Source organism: Drosophila bipectinata, chromosome 2R, assembly GCF_030179905.1.
Source record: "Drosophila bipectinata strain 14024-0381.07 chromosome 2R, DbipHiC1v2, whole genome shotgun sequence".
Lineage (NCBI taxonomy): Eukaryota > Metazoa > Arthropoda > Insecta > Diptera > Drosophilidae > Drosophila > Drosophila bipectinata.
The window spans coordinates 9,035,166-9,051,151 of NC_091737.1; the positions used below are offsets into that span (position 1 = coordinate 9,035,166).

At 42.5% G+C, this 15,986-nt stretch overlaps 2 protein-coding genes across 6 annotated transcripts in view; one reads left to right on the plus strand and one right to left on the minus strand.

Annotated features, from left to right (window-relative positions):
• Positions 1 to 7,770, minus strand: part of Liprin-gamma (liprin protein kazrin) — a 35,210-nt gene extending 27,440 nt beyond the window's left edge. For all 4 annotated transcript variants that reach the window (XM_043210470.2, XM_017235238.3, XM_017235240.3 and 1 more), the window contains exon 1: positions 7,376 to 7,770. The gene's annotated coding sequence lies outside the window, so the exon portion shown is untranslated. The remainder of the gene's footprint in view (positions 1 to 7,375) is intronic.
• A 3,992-nt stretch (positions 7,771 to 11,762) lies between these two features.
• On the plus strand, positions 11,763 to 15,786 carry Rtf1 (RNA polymerase-associated protein Rtf1). 2 transcript variants are annotated; one of them, XM_070278505.1, is made up of 5 exons: positions 11,763 to 11,783; positions 12,375 to 12,486; positions 12,615 to 13,587; positions 13,656 to 14,840; positions 14,902 to 15,786. In XM_070278505.1, the coding sequence occupies exons 2-5, from the start codon at positions 12,406 to 12,408 to the stop codon at positions 15,006 to 15,008; spliced, it is 2,346 nt and encodes a 781-aa protein (XP_070134606.1). In that variant the 5' UTR covers positions 11,763 to 11,783; positions 12,375 to 12,405; the 3' UTR covers positions 15,009 to 15,786. The 2 variants fall into 2 exon arrangements, with proteins under 2 accessions (XP_070134606.1, XP_017090853.1); XM_017235364.3 differs by lacking the exon at positions 11,763 to 11,783 and having other exon boundaries at positions 12,326 to 12,486.
• Positions 15,787 to 15,986: the final 200 nt, after the last annotated feature.

Here is a 15,986-nt window from a genome sequence, read left to right on the forward strand (position 1 = left end):
ATCAGGTGGGAAGGCAGACAGGAAAAGGGTATCCAAGTGAGAGATGCGACAGGAAGGATAGTGGCAGTGAGAATTTCATTTAAAATGTGCGCCATAAGTACGCATTACACACACTCAATTTCCTTTTCCATTTCTCCACCCCCTTAGGGGGATGAGGAGGCCCTCATCCAATGCCAAAACGGAAGCTTTTGGTCCTCACACATGTGGCGCTTTTCCTGCTGCCGTTGCTTATCAAATTCCCGTTAACTCCTGCCACAGAGCCCCCGCCCTGCTACTGCCATTGCCACTGCCACTGCCACTTTCCCCCTTGAAACCGAATCCACCCAACCATCCGACGATGTCGGTAATGTCGGCATTTTATGCGTTCCTGGCATTTTGTGGCTGCGGCTGCTGCATCTGCATCTGCCACCTCCTGGCCAGGCCTCCAGCCTCCCCCATCCCTCTCATCCCACTCAATGTCTGCTTAAATTTGTCGCCAGGGGCAGTTTTCGTCCGGCCTTCGTAGGTGTACATTTCACATTATCCCCGGAATTTTACTGATGCACCAAGAAAAAAAGAGTGTTCTTACACAAAAAATAATAATAATATCATAATATATACTATAACCTATTGTTTAACCCTCATAAACACTGTATCTACTCTGTTTTTCTATTTTTTAATTTTTCTGGTGGTACACCTGGTGCTGACATCGCACCATGGACTTATTATGTCCTTCATTAAACATTGTAAATTATAACCTGACATCAGCCTTTATATAATCAACCAATATTCGCTGCCTTTGATGAGCTTTAATTATCAGCAGGAACAATTGTGACAAACCCAGCCCATATACGATGGTAGCTATAATTTCAGACCTGTCCCCGTGAATGGGCCCCTCGGGAGGCCAGCGAGATGCGACATCTAATAGGATTTTGGGTCACTCGCAGTACATTTCAATTAGTGGCTACAATTCTGGCGGCAGCTAATGCAGTGAGGTGAGTCTGGGATTAGGTGATTAGACTGGACAGCCAGCTGGAACCTCTGACACACACTTTTTCAGCCAATTTAAGCTGCCAAAAAGTCGCAGTCTACTTTAAACTCGACAAACTCCAGGGACACAAAAAAAAGTACTTCCGAGACGATACTTAAAGTCCAGACAAATGATAAAAAAAACGATGGGACGGAGGAGTACTAAAGGATGACTTTATGGCTTTTCAATCCACTTGTGCTTCCTGCTCCTTGTCTGTTACTTCCCCGTACCATAGCATCCTCCAGATACCCAGATACCAGGCATCCTCAGAAAACCGCATCAAATCATTTCGTGCTAATGGAATTGCTCCAATGTTGATGGAATTTTTATGGTCCAACTGGGGGGGAAAAAATCGGAAAACACAAGAGCATCAGCACAAGAGCCACAAATATTTAAAAAAAGGAAATAGCTGCTTTTTGTTTATGGTTATTTTTTCCAATAATAATGAATGGTGTTCAAAGTTCCTTTTCGACTGCACCTCTCCGCCCAGCAGGAACAATATTATTTTTTGATTGAATTCAATGGGTCTTTGGGCCCAAACGGAAATTGTTGTCCGGCCTGGCCCAGAAATAATATGCGTATCAAATGGAAATTGCATAAATCTGCATATAAAGCATTCGTCAGATAAAAAGCCAATAACAATTCACGTAAGATTGTCAGTGTCAAGATCGAAGAGGGAGTTTGGGTGTGGGTGTCACAGGATACTGAAGGATACTGGGGTCGAAGGGGTGATTGACGATTGCGATGAGGGTGAAAAGCGGCGAGGTGTCTGGGGTTAAAACATCAAAAGAAATTAAAAACACAGTGGACCCAGGGGGCCAAAATGGCCAAAACAGTGGTCGATACACCATTCCAAAAGTTTGATGAAAGATAAATAAATCATTGGAAATGGTTTTTTGAAGGTTCAAGTTTTTTTATTAGTTTTTATATTATTTTTTTACTTTTCTATTGTGTTTTTAGTTCTGAATTTTATTGGCTTTTTGTATGAAAAAGATTAAAAAAAAAAAGCTATCAAAGTTTTTCCGATTGAATGGGTTATACTTTTCTTCTATACTAAATGTATATGAAATCTAGGTCATAACCTTAGTACACTTGAATAAATATTCTTCATTTTTATTCGCTTGGCAAATATTTTTAGAAAATCAATTTTTGGCAGTTTTAAACCACTGTGCCGCTGGGCCAAAATAATGAACAAACTCTCGACTATGCGACCAAAAAAAGGGGGAAGTACCGGCCGGGGTGGAGCGAACGGGTGACTGCCAACAGCACGTGTCGACGGCCCTGGGGGTTACCAGGACGAGCCAGGGAGAAGAAGGGCGTGGGCGAAGGCGAGGGCGGAAGTCCACCAACGTCAGCCAAAATGTCACTCGACGCTAAGCAAATAAAACTACCGACCAAAAAATGAAGCTGAAAGAGTTAGGAAGCCGGGAACTGGGAACTGGAACACCAAACCAAATACCCTGGCAACCCTGCCAAGTGGGTTACATTTAACAGACTGTTGCTTTCCCCCCTCGCATGGCCATGTCACTGTCTCTTTTCCCTTTTATACAGCCATCTCTGTCTCTATTTTGTTGTTGTTTTGTTTTTTTGCTGCTCAATTTAGTCCATTGGCTTCAGGTTGTCCCTTGCTGCCAGACAATCACTCACGGCTCCTTTTGCAAGGATATTCGGGGTTGAAAGTGCATGACACACAATATATTACCTGACCACCCCCGCCTGCCGCTCCAAATCGCGATACCCTGCCGCCTTCACCACCCCCATTGGCATTAACATGCACATATAGAGGTGAACCAGAATCGTTTTTGTGGTTAACTCGGTGGTTTACGGTTTCACATACTCTGTTTTAACCTTAACGTTATGACGTCCACCTTTCCACTATCCCACTCTCTCTCTCTATCTTTCTCTTTCTCTGGTTGGCACAGCAGGCCTTCTAATAAATGGGGGCCAACAGGGGGCGTGGTTGCCCATAACTGACCGCATTCAAAGAGCTGGCCTCCATTTAGACTGTTTTGTCTCCAATTAATGGCTGGCAGCTCAAAGAAAACCAAATTACACAGAGAAAAATAGTTAATGGTTCAAATAAATCAAATATATAAATAATTTATACTTATGTGACTTAAAAATGAATTAGATCTTTAAAAATTATATAGAAATTATAGTTTCAGGTTGAGACTTTCAATGGATGCTATTTTTAGGCATCTGTAGGAGGATATCCTATATCCTCTTTGTAGGAAAAACATCTACTATATATTTCCTATCACATTCAGCACATATTTTCCTTATAATATCTATCATAGATGAAAGATCAATCCAAGACAGAAATAAACAATTTTTCTATGAAATATTTTAACCAAACTTTTATACAAAACTCTAATTTTTTCTCAGTGCTATGACAATCTCGGATATTTAGCTTTTTTATGGCATACAGCTTCCGCATTGTCAGGGGAGGACAGGCGCTATGACATTTTCCCCACAGATGTCATCGAGATGATATTTTAATTCATTTAATTAAAAGTTTAATTACGTTTTTGTTTTGCGCCGGATTCGCCAGCCATGAACTCTCCGCCGTGACATCTGCAATGCCCATTAGGGCTGTAAAAATATTATAACACAGTCTCCACAAAAAAAATAAAATAATAATAAAAACATTTTCTGGCCACTAATTTTATTTTGATTTTCAGATTTCGGTTTAGATTTCGGATTCCGATTTGGTCATTTCCATGGTGGACAGAAGAAACAGACAGACGTTGACGATTTAATTAATTCGAGATTCGAGTCCATCAAACAAAAGCTACAATAATAGAAAGGGAATCCAGCGGAGCGCGAGTACAATGAAAATTTATTTGATTCAACTGTGAGAGTCAACCACCCACCCACATATAGTGCCACCCACTGGGCACTTGTATTGAAGCTGCCCCTGCCACAGACCCGGCTGTACTCCCGGCTGCCCCACGGAGATGTTCGATGTGTCTGGGTTGAGCTTGGGTTTATAATTCTGATCACGTAACTTGTGTGTGTGCCACCAGCACTTTTTCATTTTCATTCACTTAGGCTGACTTGGCTCTATAGAGGGGGGGATTTGGAAAGACAGGGGGCGGGGTTGTTCTCTGGAAACCTATAGAGTCCCTCGTCTTATAATGAAATGATTTCTCTTGACGCTTCGCCGATTTGCGTGGGTTGTGATTTCTTGCTCTGGTTGCTTCGAGCTTTGGGCTACTGCCTTTTGCTTTTTGCTTTCAGAGACGGTTGCGGATCATTAACCCACTACCGACCAACTGACATTGAACTGACACCACCAGACACATATACCTACACACTCACGATGTGCGTAGCTGACTTGGACTTGGACGAGTGCCAAGGAATTCGATAAGTTGTAATTCAATTAAAGTTTAATTGGTCGGCAAGGAAATGGCGTAACTTGCACAATGAATATTTTATAACATTTCAAAAGTCCAATTCCTGCCAGGCACTTGTTTGAATTCAATTAACTTTAAATTTTGGCTTTCATGGATCTTTAGATTAATTACTTAGTTATGCTTTTTAAAGAGTTCATCTCTTATTTTCCATTAAGTTAGCCCGAAGAAGAACTCTCCTCTTGGTAAAGTTAAACTTTATCGAAAAAGTAAAAACGTAGTTTATGGCAGAACATTATTAATTTCCAGCCAGGAGATTACCAGCTCATGCATATCTTTTAGCCATCGTTAGAACTCTTAGAAAAACTTGCAGTTAGAGAGTCGGGCCAGGCGGAAAATCACGCAACCTGGAAACTGGAAATAAAGGCTTGTTGCCAAAGCTGTCGACAGCGTAGTTTGCACCTGCCACATGCCGGCTGCCACCTGGCCGCCCCCTTTCGACCGCCTTTTGTTGTCCGCGTTCCACATGCCACACGCAATCTAATTTGGTCTCGCAGAAATACATGGAAATACGTGATAAGCGAGGAAATGGAAAAATGAAAATTAAGGCCAGGCCACGCCCGTTCGAGTGGCCCATCCACGTTCTTCCCATCCCCTTTCCCGAAAGGGTTAATATAACGCAGCGGTTATAATTCCCCCTAATGTACTAAGCTGACTAATCCGATAAAAGGCGGTTTAAAGTGCATACAGTGAGTGTACTGCGACCATTCCTAATGATTCTTCTGGAAAACTCGTGTCACATACTTTTGAACATGGATCTGCGTATTTTCATGCCACAGAGGCAACACGGGCAACACAGAGGCAGCGGTAGCAGCAGCTCAAAGCAATTATTTCGAGGACTGAAGCTCCTTGCTGGGATTTATGCTCGTTATTCCGTCAGTCGTCAGTTGGAATATGTATGCACAAGGTACATGGTACAAGGATGGTATGGACCAAGCCAACGCTCTTCTGTGCATCTTCAAGCTGAATTCCCCGACTGAATTATTCATGCCTTTTGTCGCTTCACGTTGCTGTTGCTGTTGCTATTGCTTCTGCCAAGCCTGGCTCAAGGGTGGCTGCATCCTTGAGGGTTGGCCCGGGCAACAGGCAGTAAAATCCGCCACCCCCCTTTTCAGCCAAAAAGCTTTCTCCTCTCGGCTTTGTGCATTTGCCAGTTTCACGCAGAAGTCATGGTCCAAAAAGGACAAAAAAAAATACTTAAAGAAATAAATTTATGGTTGAAGAAATAAAAAGAAAGATTGCATTTAAGATATAGAGAATTTGTTCTTTTTTTAGGGCAAAATTATTTATATTTTTCTTAGACTAAAATCAACTATATTTTTTTTTGCGTGTAATCCTTTATCCGCCGGACAGGAAAACCCATTGTAGCTGTTGCTCGCTGCCAAATCCGAAAGCAATTTCTGCTGCATTAATCATCCCCTCCCCTCCCATACTGACTCGCTTATCTGCTGGCCGTCCTGGCCATTTCGGGTTAATGTTGACAAAACGCATTTTAAGCACTTCAGCTCTCGCCTGGCTTTATTTTCTTTTGTTTGGCCATCAGCCGACACTTTTCCAAATGCCTAGTCCTCGCACATGTCCTGTCTGTTTGATTGTGATTTGAGTTTTCTCCGGCCAGCCAGCTGAAATTTGCATTGGAAATGTGTGTGCATGGACGACCGACCACACACGGAGAGATATCAGCATCCTGGCCAACGGGCCTGAAGCCTTTTCCCAGCCCGAAGTGCAAGTGGCCGGCAGCTACCGCTTTTGTCCACCGGCCACTTTTCCATCATTGTTTGTTCATCATACTGGCCTGGGACGGGATCCCCTCCAAGGATATCATGTGTGTTATTCCTGTGTATGAGCTTGTGTGTGTCTGTAAGCCTAACCTTTTGAAAAAGGTTGTTTATGGCCTAGAACGTAGGCCATATAATCGAAAATCTCTGAAGGTGGCGAGGGATGAAATTGAAAAGGCCAGGTTTTCTAAAGGCCATAATTTTCTTAAATTATAGGTCCCCAGTTTTCTACCATTTCCAATTACATTTGATCTAATTTGTTGGGACAATAGCCCAGAGGAGGATGAAATTGGCATCAATTAGGGTGGCCTATGGTGTGTGGAGGTTCCAAATTTATAAAAATAAATATTTTTTTGGCTTAAGCTTTTGTTATAGCTATTTTAGTTTGTAAGATTGACTGATTTAGTCAGTTATTCTGGTTAAAAATACAATTTTTTAATTAAATTTTTGGTGGCCCAGTTGAACCACAAATTGTTGGAATTATTTGGAGTAATTTGCTAATTTGTACTCTCCATTGACCGAGATAGTTGGCGGCCATTCTTTTCTGTCAGCAGCAGCCAAATAGGACCAATTAATATTCATTTGAGCCAGGGACCTCGCCTCGAATGGAATGGAAAATGGAAATCTTTTATTTGGCCAGCAACTTTTCGCGTTTGTTTTTCTTTTTTTTCGGTTCGTACCGCTTTTCCCAGTTTGGTTTATCCGAGTTTAGTTTTGGTTTTGTTCTGTTATGGTGGGTGGGGGCCAGAGTGGGCCGAGGGGGTTAGGTTTGTTATTCCCCAGTTTGCTGTTGACGTTGTTTCTCAGGCAGGCTGCAAATGCACGACAAATTAACACAGAGCTTGGCAGCGCAAAAAACCCCAAGCGAAAGAGACAGCCAGAGACCACTAGAGAGAGAGAGGGCCACAACAAAAGAGTCTAACAAAAACGGAAAACGAAATGCCATATCCTTCTTAAAAAAAGGACACCAAAACTGGCGGAGGGGAGGAAAGCCACGCCCGCGGCTTGCTTGCAACAAAAAAAAAATTAAAAAAGTGGGGAAAAGCGGAAAACTAAAACTCTGTCACTTGCTGCTCTGTGAGATTTGGTGGGAAAAAAAATAACAGTTGTGGTCGTGGGGGTTCCCAGCATAATGCAGGTGTCTCCAACCCATTACACCCCCTTACTCTTCTCACCTTTAGACTTCCATTATGTGTGGCTCAACGCACAGTGGGCCTTGTTTCTTTTTTCCTCTCTGGGGGATTTTCCTTCGTGAGATTTTCGCACCACAAGAAAGCACTTGTGTTTAATTTTTACTTTCTTTTTCTTTCTTTCTTTTTATTTTGCTTTTTGGCAAGTCACTCTGTAAAATTTTATGACTGGCTTTTGATGCTTTTCCGACTTGTATTTGTATTTTATGGTTATTTTCAACCCCCGTCTTCACTTCACTTAACCAAATTCGAAAACACTACACTGCACTACACTACTAATGCTACGCCTACGTCTAGCTACCGTAGTTTGTACGGCCGTAGGTTTACCGTTAACGCTTCTGCACTCGCGAGCGTCGTTCGTTGGACTGGCGAAAAAGAAAAAAACAACGCCAACGCTGGCGAGAAACACACACAATCGCCCATTTCACAATTGAACTTTGTTAGTTTCTGCGGCAAGGTGAGCCGAGCCGAGCTTTTACGACCCCTCTCGCGGGAGTCGCGCTTCGGCCTCCGCCGCTCACTGTCTCTGTTTTTCTCCAGCCCCTTTCCCAGGCCCACCACCCCCCGGGTCTTTGCCACATTTGGCAAACAGCCGGCGCAACGCAACGCCAACGCAACAGAGCCGCCGGCCGAGCAAGCTTCCACCTCCCAAAAATGGCAAACAACGTGTGGAGAGGGGGGTGGAGGGGGGTGGGCGACTGCTCATCGGCCATGGCCAACCCCCTCGGGCCAGCGGTGCTCTCGTAGCCACCCTACGCGCATGCCCGAGAGCCCAGCTTCAAAGCTTCTCGTCTGGCTCGGGGGTGCACTATGGGGAATTTGGCCGATTTCATGGTATTAATTAATAACTTTTAAACTAAGTAAAATTTTTCGAAACGGTTTTTTTATTATTGTTATAGACACCGATAGGAATGTTTTTAGAAAAATGGGCGTGGCTCCGCCCCTTCCCTGACGAAATATTATTTATTAACTATTTAACTAAACAAGATTTTTCGAAACGGTTTTTTGCATTAGGCTTATGAAGATCGTTGGAAATATTTTTTGGTAAAATGGGCGTGGTTCCGCCCTCCCATTTGGATAAATTAATCAATAACTTTTTAAACAAATAAGATTTGTCAAAACGGTTTTTTTTTATTATTCGCCCTCCCAGGACTAGAAACAATTTTTTTTTATTTCAAATAGAAAAATTGATAAAGTGAAAACCAAATAATACACTAATAAGTTTATCAAATATTTTCATTTTCAAGGTCTTCGTCTGACATAAAATAAAAATCGTCAATTTCATCTCCAATTTTCTCAATTTGATCCTGGCCTTCAAAATTGTACAATAAAAGGCTTAAAACTTCTTAAGGAAGTTCCATACTTTTATGCTTCCGAATTCGATTCATAGGGTTTGTTGAAGAAATAACAGGATCAGAAGTATCAAAGGCTCTGTTGAAAACATCCATGAAATTATTAACACGACTATGCTTCCGTGGGTTATGCAGTCTATCTTCTTTATAACTTTTTTTGCGTGCTTGCGACGCTTCTTCTCCGAAACAGCCAACGGGAAGTATTGTATTTTCCATAATTTTCCTTGAGTGGACAATAATTTTGTGAACAGTTGCCGTCATTGGCAACCATGGATAACAATCCACAATTTGTTCCCCAGTTTTAAAACAAAATTGTTCAAATTTCTCCAAATCAATTGGCAGTTGACAAGACAAGAAAATGAATATAACTCTTAAGTTCCGAATTTGCAGGCAATTTGCAAACTTCTTCTCAAAAAATTTTTTTTTTCTCTTGCAGATCTTCCATTTACCATTTATATTTAGGCAAAATAAGCTATTCTTTTTCAAATTGTTTTTGTGTTTTACAACATCCATGTTTCTACTTATTTTGCTCGAAATAAAATCAAGAATTGATCTTTCTTGGTTTGAGTTCTTCGTCTTCGTACGCCATACTTCAAAAAGCTCCGCGTTCGAAAACTCGAAGACACCTGACAAAAAACGAAATTACGCAGATTGTGCGCATTTTTGCACATTGAGACAAATTTCCTTTTATTCATAATTAATGGCTCTACGACATATATTAAACTTACACTGTTGCAACGATATGTTTTTTTTGTAAGTCTACGTAAAGTTAATTTTTTTTTTCAAAAAATTACCTTTTAAACCTGTTTTAAAATTGACTAAATATTATTAAGACAGGCACATAGCAAAATATTAGTACACAAAACATTTAATACAAGCCAGTATGATTGTTTTCCATCATAAATTGAATTAATAACTTGTTAAACTTTTAAGTATCGCACTTTCAAAGTAGCTAACCAAAAACTGCCTCTTCTCAAACACGTGCCTTTGGGCTGCAACAGCTGACTTTAACAGTGCAAAGCTTTAAAAGTGCACTGTTTATTAATATTTTTGGTATGGAGTCATATGGAGCCATATGTTTTTAATAGGTTTACATAAAAAAAACCCAAATATTTAAACTTTGATAAAATGACTAAATACCATGAAATCGGGCAAATTCCCCATAGTGGGGTGGCCCGCCAAGGGTGGGTGGTTTCTGGCGAATCTAGTAGTACAGTGTTTACTCCAATATTTAGTAAATATTGCCCTATTATAGGGTAATTTTAATTCCAAAAGCCATTGATTACAAAATAATAAAAAGTGTAAATACAGAAGGTCTAGTTTTTAGGGGTGAACTGGGAATAAAGGGGATTTGAACCTTGCTAGTGGGATTATAACACATTCTTCTAAATAGTTTTAGATTTTAGAAAAGAAAACAAAGAAGATTTTGAATACTTTCTATTGAAAAATTCTATCTTTCATAGAAATTTAAAACATAATTTTTTGAAACATAAACTTTTAAAAATAAATATATTAATACCACAGTTTCAAACTCTTTCTAATAAAAATTTATATTTAATAGATAATAAATATAGAATAAAGTTGTTTAATATTTTCCTCAAAGTAGCCTCCATGGAGTTTTTACTGTATCAGAATATGTTTTCGAGAACTGCGTAGGGTGGCCCATCTATGGCATCGAGTGGGCTGTTTTTATATGCTGTCGCATTGCTTATTTTGGCCAATGTTATTGTTGGATTTGTTGTTGTTGTGACTGGCATTAGTGTTGTTGCTGTTGGTGTTGTCGAATGTGCACTTTGTTGAATGTGCAGCGGCAGTTATTGTTGCTACAGCTACTGTTGCTGCTGCCGCTTCTGATGTTGCTGCCGCAGCAGAAGCCCAAGCAGCAGCAGCAACAACTGCAAATTGCCTCGCAGCATTTAAGTCGAATTATGAAAGTATGTGTGGGTGCGGGTTTGCATTTCCACCCTCTGCAGGATGGCCCTCGCTCCAAAAAATAATACCTCCTGCCCTGTCTTGCGGCGCCCCTTCCTAGAAATCCTAGAAAACGCGCCCGAGGGACTACGAATACGCCTGCATTTTAATTAATATTGATTGTGAGTTATTTCCAGAGGGGGGAGGGAGAGGAGCATCCGGCGCGGGCAGCAGGTGTGTGGTTTTAATTTAGTTTTCAAAATATGTTTGTTTGTGCCCCCAACACACACACACACACACACTATCCTGCCCCCACACGCTGGCATACAGATTTTTGCGGCCAAAGCCCCATAACCCACTTATGTGCGGCGAACATCCAATACAACATGGTTGCAGATAAATGTTTGCCTATTACAGGGTACACAAAGTCAGAATCCTCGCTCTGATATCATGCAAATTGGAGGGGGCGGTGCTAGCCAACAGCGATGCCAAATTTGCATTTCAATTCAACAGTCGCCGGCTCACTCATCCTTGCACCACCCACCCCACCCATCCAGCCCACCCATCTAGCCACCCATCTCTGCCGTCACTTACTCCTCCTTGCTTTCTGTTTACCTTGCTCGAACAGCTTCGCTTTATTTTTTCAGCTCGGCTTTAAGTGTGATTCAGTGTTGCGCTCGACAGCGCGGCAAAATGTGCACGTGCTGCTACAGCCGCAAGGCTGGAAATGCTGCAAAAGGGTCACAGGAAGGCAGGCCGGGGGGCAAGGACATGAGTAAGCTTAAAAAGTGTCCAAAAGAAAGTGGGCTCAAATGTGAACTTAACGTATGTTGCAGGGGGTATCGGTTCCACCAACTGATATTTACCTTTGTGTTGCATGCAAGAATTAAGCAATTCCATGCCACATTCAACGTTTTCAGGGAAGATAATATTTATATTTAATTGTAATGGGAAACTTTTTGTAAATAAAGATAAAAATCTGGTCTTCATTTCTTTAAATTTCTAGAAAAGACACCTATTTCCATAAAGTTTCATCATCTCAGCATCTATCATCTTCTCTCAAATTCTATTTCCTTATTGTTTTCTGTTTTAAAATACGAGCTCTAAGTAAAAATTATTAACATTATCAAGTAATTAAGAGTATCAACGTTAAAATAAATGTTTAAAAAAGAAATGGCGCTTTTTGAAATTCGTATACTTTTATTCTACATGACAAGAAATTTATTTTACACCAAAAACAGAGTTGCCAGATAGACAGCTTACTTCTGGGGAATACCCCTATTTATGATGAAAAATCAATAAACAGACACAATAACTTGCTGTAGGATTTTCCAACGGCACGAACAATTAAAATAAATAGAAGCATTTATAAGAATCTTTTAAAAATTTTCTGTTTATACTATCGAATATTCGATTACTACTTATCGGTTCTTGATATATTCTTATATATTTTCAATTAAAAACTGCTAATATTTAGGCGAAATTGAAGCTTCTTTTAAAAAAAAAGGATAAACTCTGTTTTTAAATAAAACTTGTGGAAAAAAAAGATAGAATAAAAACCTGCTCAGGAGTCAGATTATTATTAAAGCCAAATAAATGCGTTCAGCAATGACACAAACCGCATTTTTCGATACATGGCCAAATCCTTAAGATGATTTTTATGCACAACATATCGATAAATTGCATTTTGATATATTTTCAACAACCCTAATTTTTTTAAGAACTTGCTGCTAAAAATTAAAGGTAAACGTAATGGGGAAACGGCGGACGCAATCCCTGATGGATTCCAATTCCAGCGACAGTGACAGTGAGTCCGACACCAATCTGGAATCGGTGAGTAGGCATTTGGGCGACAAGAAAACCTTTGCGAACCTTTTCGCAGCGGCCATTATGAAAATCAATGCGCTAGTTCCAAACCCACCTTGTTTTAACAAATTTGTTACGTATACCATCCCGTTCAGGATCTGATGTCCTTGGCCAAGAAACGCAAGAAGCCCGCGGCGGCGGCAGCCAAAGCGAGTTCCCGCTCCGACTCCGATTCCGATTGGGCCAACAACAAAGCGGGAGCTCCAGCCTCTAAGAAGAAGAAGCGCCAAAAGAAGGCCAGCCGAGACTCTAGCTCCTCGGAGTCGAATTGGGACGACGACAGCCAGGATGAGGCCCAGCCGCAACAGCAGCAGGCACCGCCTGCCCAGGTGGAACCCAAACCCCAGCCGGTGGCGGCCGCGGCTCAGTCCGCCCAGCTAAGCGAGGCTGAGGAGGGCGAAGTATCCGACAGCGATTCCGATAAATCCAAGTCTTCATCCTCTGGCTCCGGGTCGGACTCCTCCAGTTCGTCGTCCTCTAGCTCCGACTCCGAGTTCGATGATGGCTACGATGACGACCTGATGGGGGACGAGGAGGACCGCAAGCGTCTCAATGGCCTGTCGGAAAAGGAACGTGAGACGGAGATCTACAAGCGTATTGAGCAGCGTGAGATCATGCGGACTCGGTGGGAGATCGAGCGAAAGCTGAAGCTGGCGCGGCGGGGCGAAAAGAACCAGGAAAAGTCAAAGACAAAGGGCGAGCGGGCCAAGAAGAAGAAAGAGAAGCGGGAAAAGAAAGCAAAGAAGGCCAAGGAATCGCTGCCTCCTGTTCAGCCCCCGGTAGCCATCTCTTCTCTGCCCGCTGTAGAACCTAAACCCATTAGCGAAGTGAAGGCCGCTAGTCCCTTGTCGTCACCAGCTCTCATTCGGGAGATGGCATCCACCTCGGCAGCGGTGGCCAGCATATTGCCTGAAGACCAAGCCGCCGGGGTAGGTGTAGCTGACTATTTCGATCACAAAGAACGCTCCAAGGAACGCAAGAAGAACGTGGAGGCGAACAAGACGGACGACAAGCGCAGCAACGCAATGGCTATGTTGAAGGCCAAGCGCGAGGGCAAGGCCAAGAGGGGTAAGATTTCTAAGCCTATTTCTAATTGCACCAAGGTTTCTCAAACTTTGTATTCTATTCTTCTGCAGAAGAGGAAGAGGCCAAGAGAGCGGCCGAGCGAGATCGGGACGACGACAAGGAAGAGCTGGAAAGCGTATCCGGCTGCAAGTCGGCTGTGAAACTGAAAGCCTCTGAGATCTACTCAGACGACTCGGGCAGCAGTGACTGGGACGAGGACGAGAAGCCCTCGGGAAAGCGGTCAAGGTCTAACAGCAGCAAGGCCTCCAGCGAAACAGAGGACGAGGAGAAGACAACCAAGAGTCCTGTGTTTATAAGCACCCGTGAGGATCTAAACAAGCTGCGGCTGTCGCGCTACAAAATGGAGCGTTTCGTTAACTTGCCCATCTTTGAGGCCACTGTTTCGAACTGCTTCGTGCGGATCAGCATTGGGAACAATGGCCAAAAGCCAGTCTATCGGGTGGCTGAAATAGTGGGCGTAGTAGAGACGGGAAAGATCTACAACCTGGGCACCACGCGCACCAATCGGGGGCTGCGCTTAAAGTACGGCAGTCATGAGCGAGTCTTCCGCCTGGAATTTATCTCCAACCAGGAATTCACCGAAAACGAGTTTAACAAGTGGGTCGAGCAGTGCAAGGAATCTCAGGTCCAGATGCCATCCATGGACCTCATCGAGATTAAGCAGAATGACATCAAGAAGGCGCTAAATTACGAGTTCAAGGACGAGGACGTGGACAAGATCGTGGAGGAGAAGAACCGCTTCCGGAACAGGCCCACCAACTATGCCATGAAGAAGACCTGCCTGATGAAGGAGCGCGATGCTGCTATGCTGAGGGGCGACTACGATATTGCCCAGGATCTGGGGCAGCAGATCGACGAGCTGGAGAGCCGGGCCTCCGAGCTGGACAAACGGAGATCGCATACTCTCAACCTAATTTCCTATATCAACGATCGTAACCGCAAGAAGAACGTTCAAGATGCCGAGAAGGCGATTATGGAAGAGGCTCGGGCCAACAAAGGTCTGAAGATCTCCGATCCCTTCACACGCCGCATCACCCAGCCTCGCATGGGTTTCAAGGGCGGCAAAAAGGACGAGGAGGAGATGCTTCAGGCGCCTCTGCCACCTCCGCCACCTGGCAAAAAGAAGACCAACGAAGCGGGACCATCCAATTCAAGCGCCAAGCCCACAGACTCGAAGGATTACAGTCTATACTCACTGCACGACTTTGATATCGATCTAGATGTTCCTCTGCCGGGTATGCTTCAAGTGCTATCCTATTAATTGATTCTCTTTAATATCATCTTTAACCTTTGCAGTTAACAGCACGAATTCCGTACCCAAGCCGGCGAGCAAGCCAGCCGAGACGGTCTCTAAAAGATCCTTGAACTTGGAGGATTACAAAAAGAAGCGCGGCCTCATCTAGAAACTATCATGTATTGACAAAGCCTAACACGTTTTCGTCCTAGTTTAGTGTAGTGCCTAAATGACTACAGCAAACATTTGTTAACGCCTCTGTGACCGACACACTCAACTAGACAAGCAAGACGCAAGACGGGTAGCTTCCCTCGGCCTTAGTTACAGTTTACTATTGTATTTAGAATGACACAGAAAGGTGGGTGGAGCGTATTTGAAATCGGCCGCAGCAGCATGCCCATTTAATATTTCATCGAGGATATTTTCCCCCCAGTTTTGCCTTTCTTCTGTATCGCATTACGATTCAAAATTTAGCGAAAATGTATACCAGAAATGAGGAGGGCCAACGATTACTCGTACAATATGACTGGATTGATAATGCCCTACTGTAAGTAAATTAGGTTCTAGGATGGAATTGTAATTAAAGTGTATACACCATTCAGCCCAGCCCACTCTGATTTCCACAACGATGTTTAATAATTTTATAAACAATATATTATTTATACAAGAATTTTTACTCAGGCAAATGGCAAATTACGATGATTCCAGGGACAAGTATGATTAAAACAGGCTGATTAAATTGGATACGAAGAAGTATAGATTAGATACAGAATGAATATATCCACTGGTTGTATTGTAACCGTTCATTGATGTATTAGCTTTAGGGAGAAAATCATCAATTGTGTAGCAACGGCATACACACTTAATTCTACATACATATATTAAAAATAATTATTATTTATAAATAAAGAACAAACTATTAAATTCAGTTTGTTTGTTGACTTTAATGGATTGCTTTCAATATTTTTTTGGGGACTATCTTAGATGTAATGGGATGTATGTGAAATAAAGGATAAATAACTTAACCCTTATGTCTTTGGCGCCAAACTTAAATTAAAAAGTACACATGTTCGTGGGTCAGGTCCGAGGCTCCGGGTTGGATCTTTTTTAATTGGTTTGCTGACTGTTTGCGCAGCTGGCTGACTCC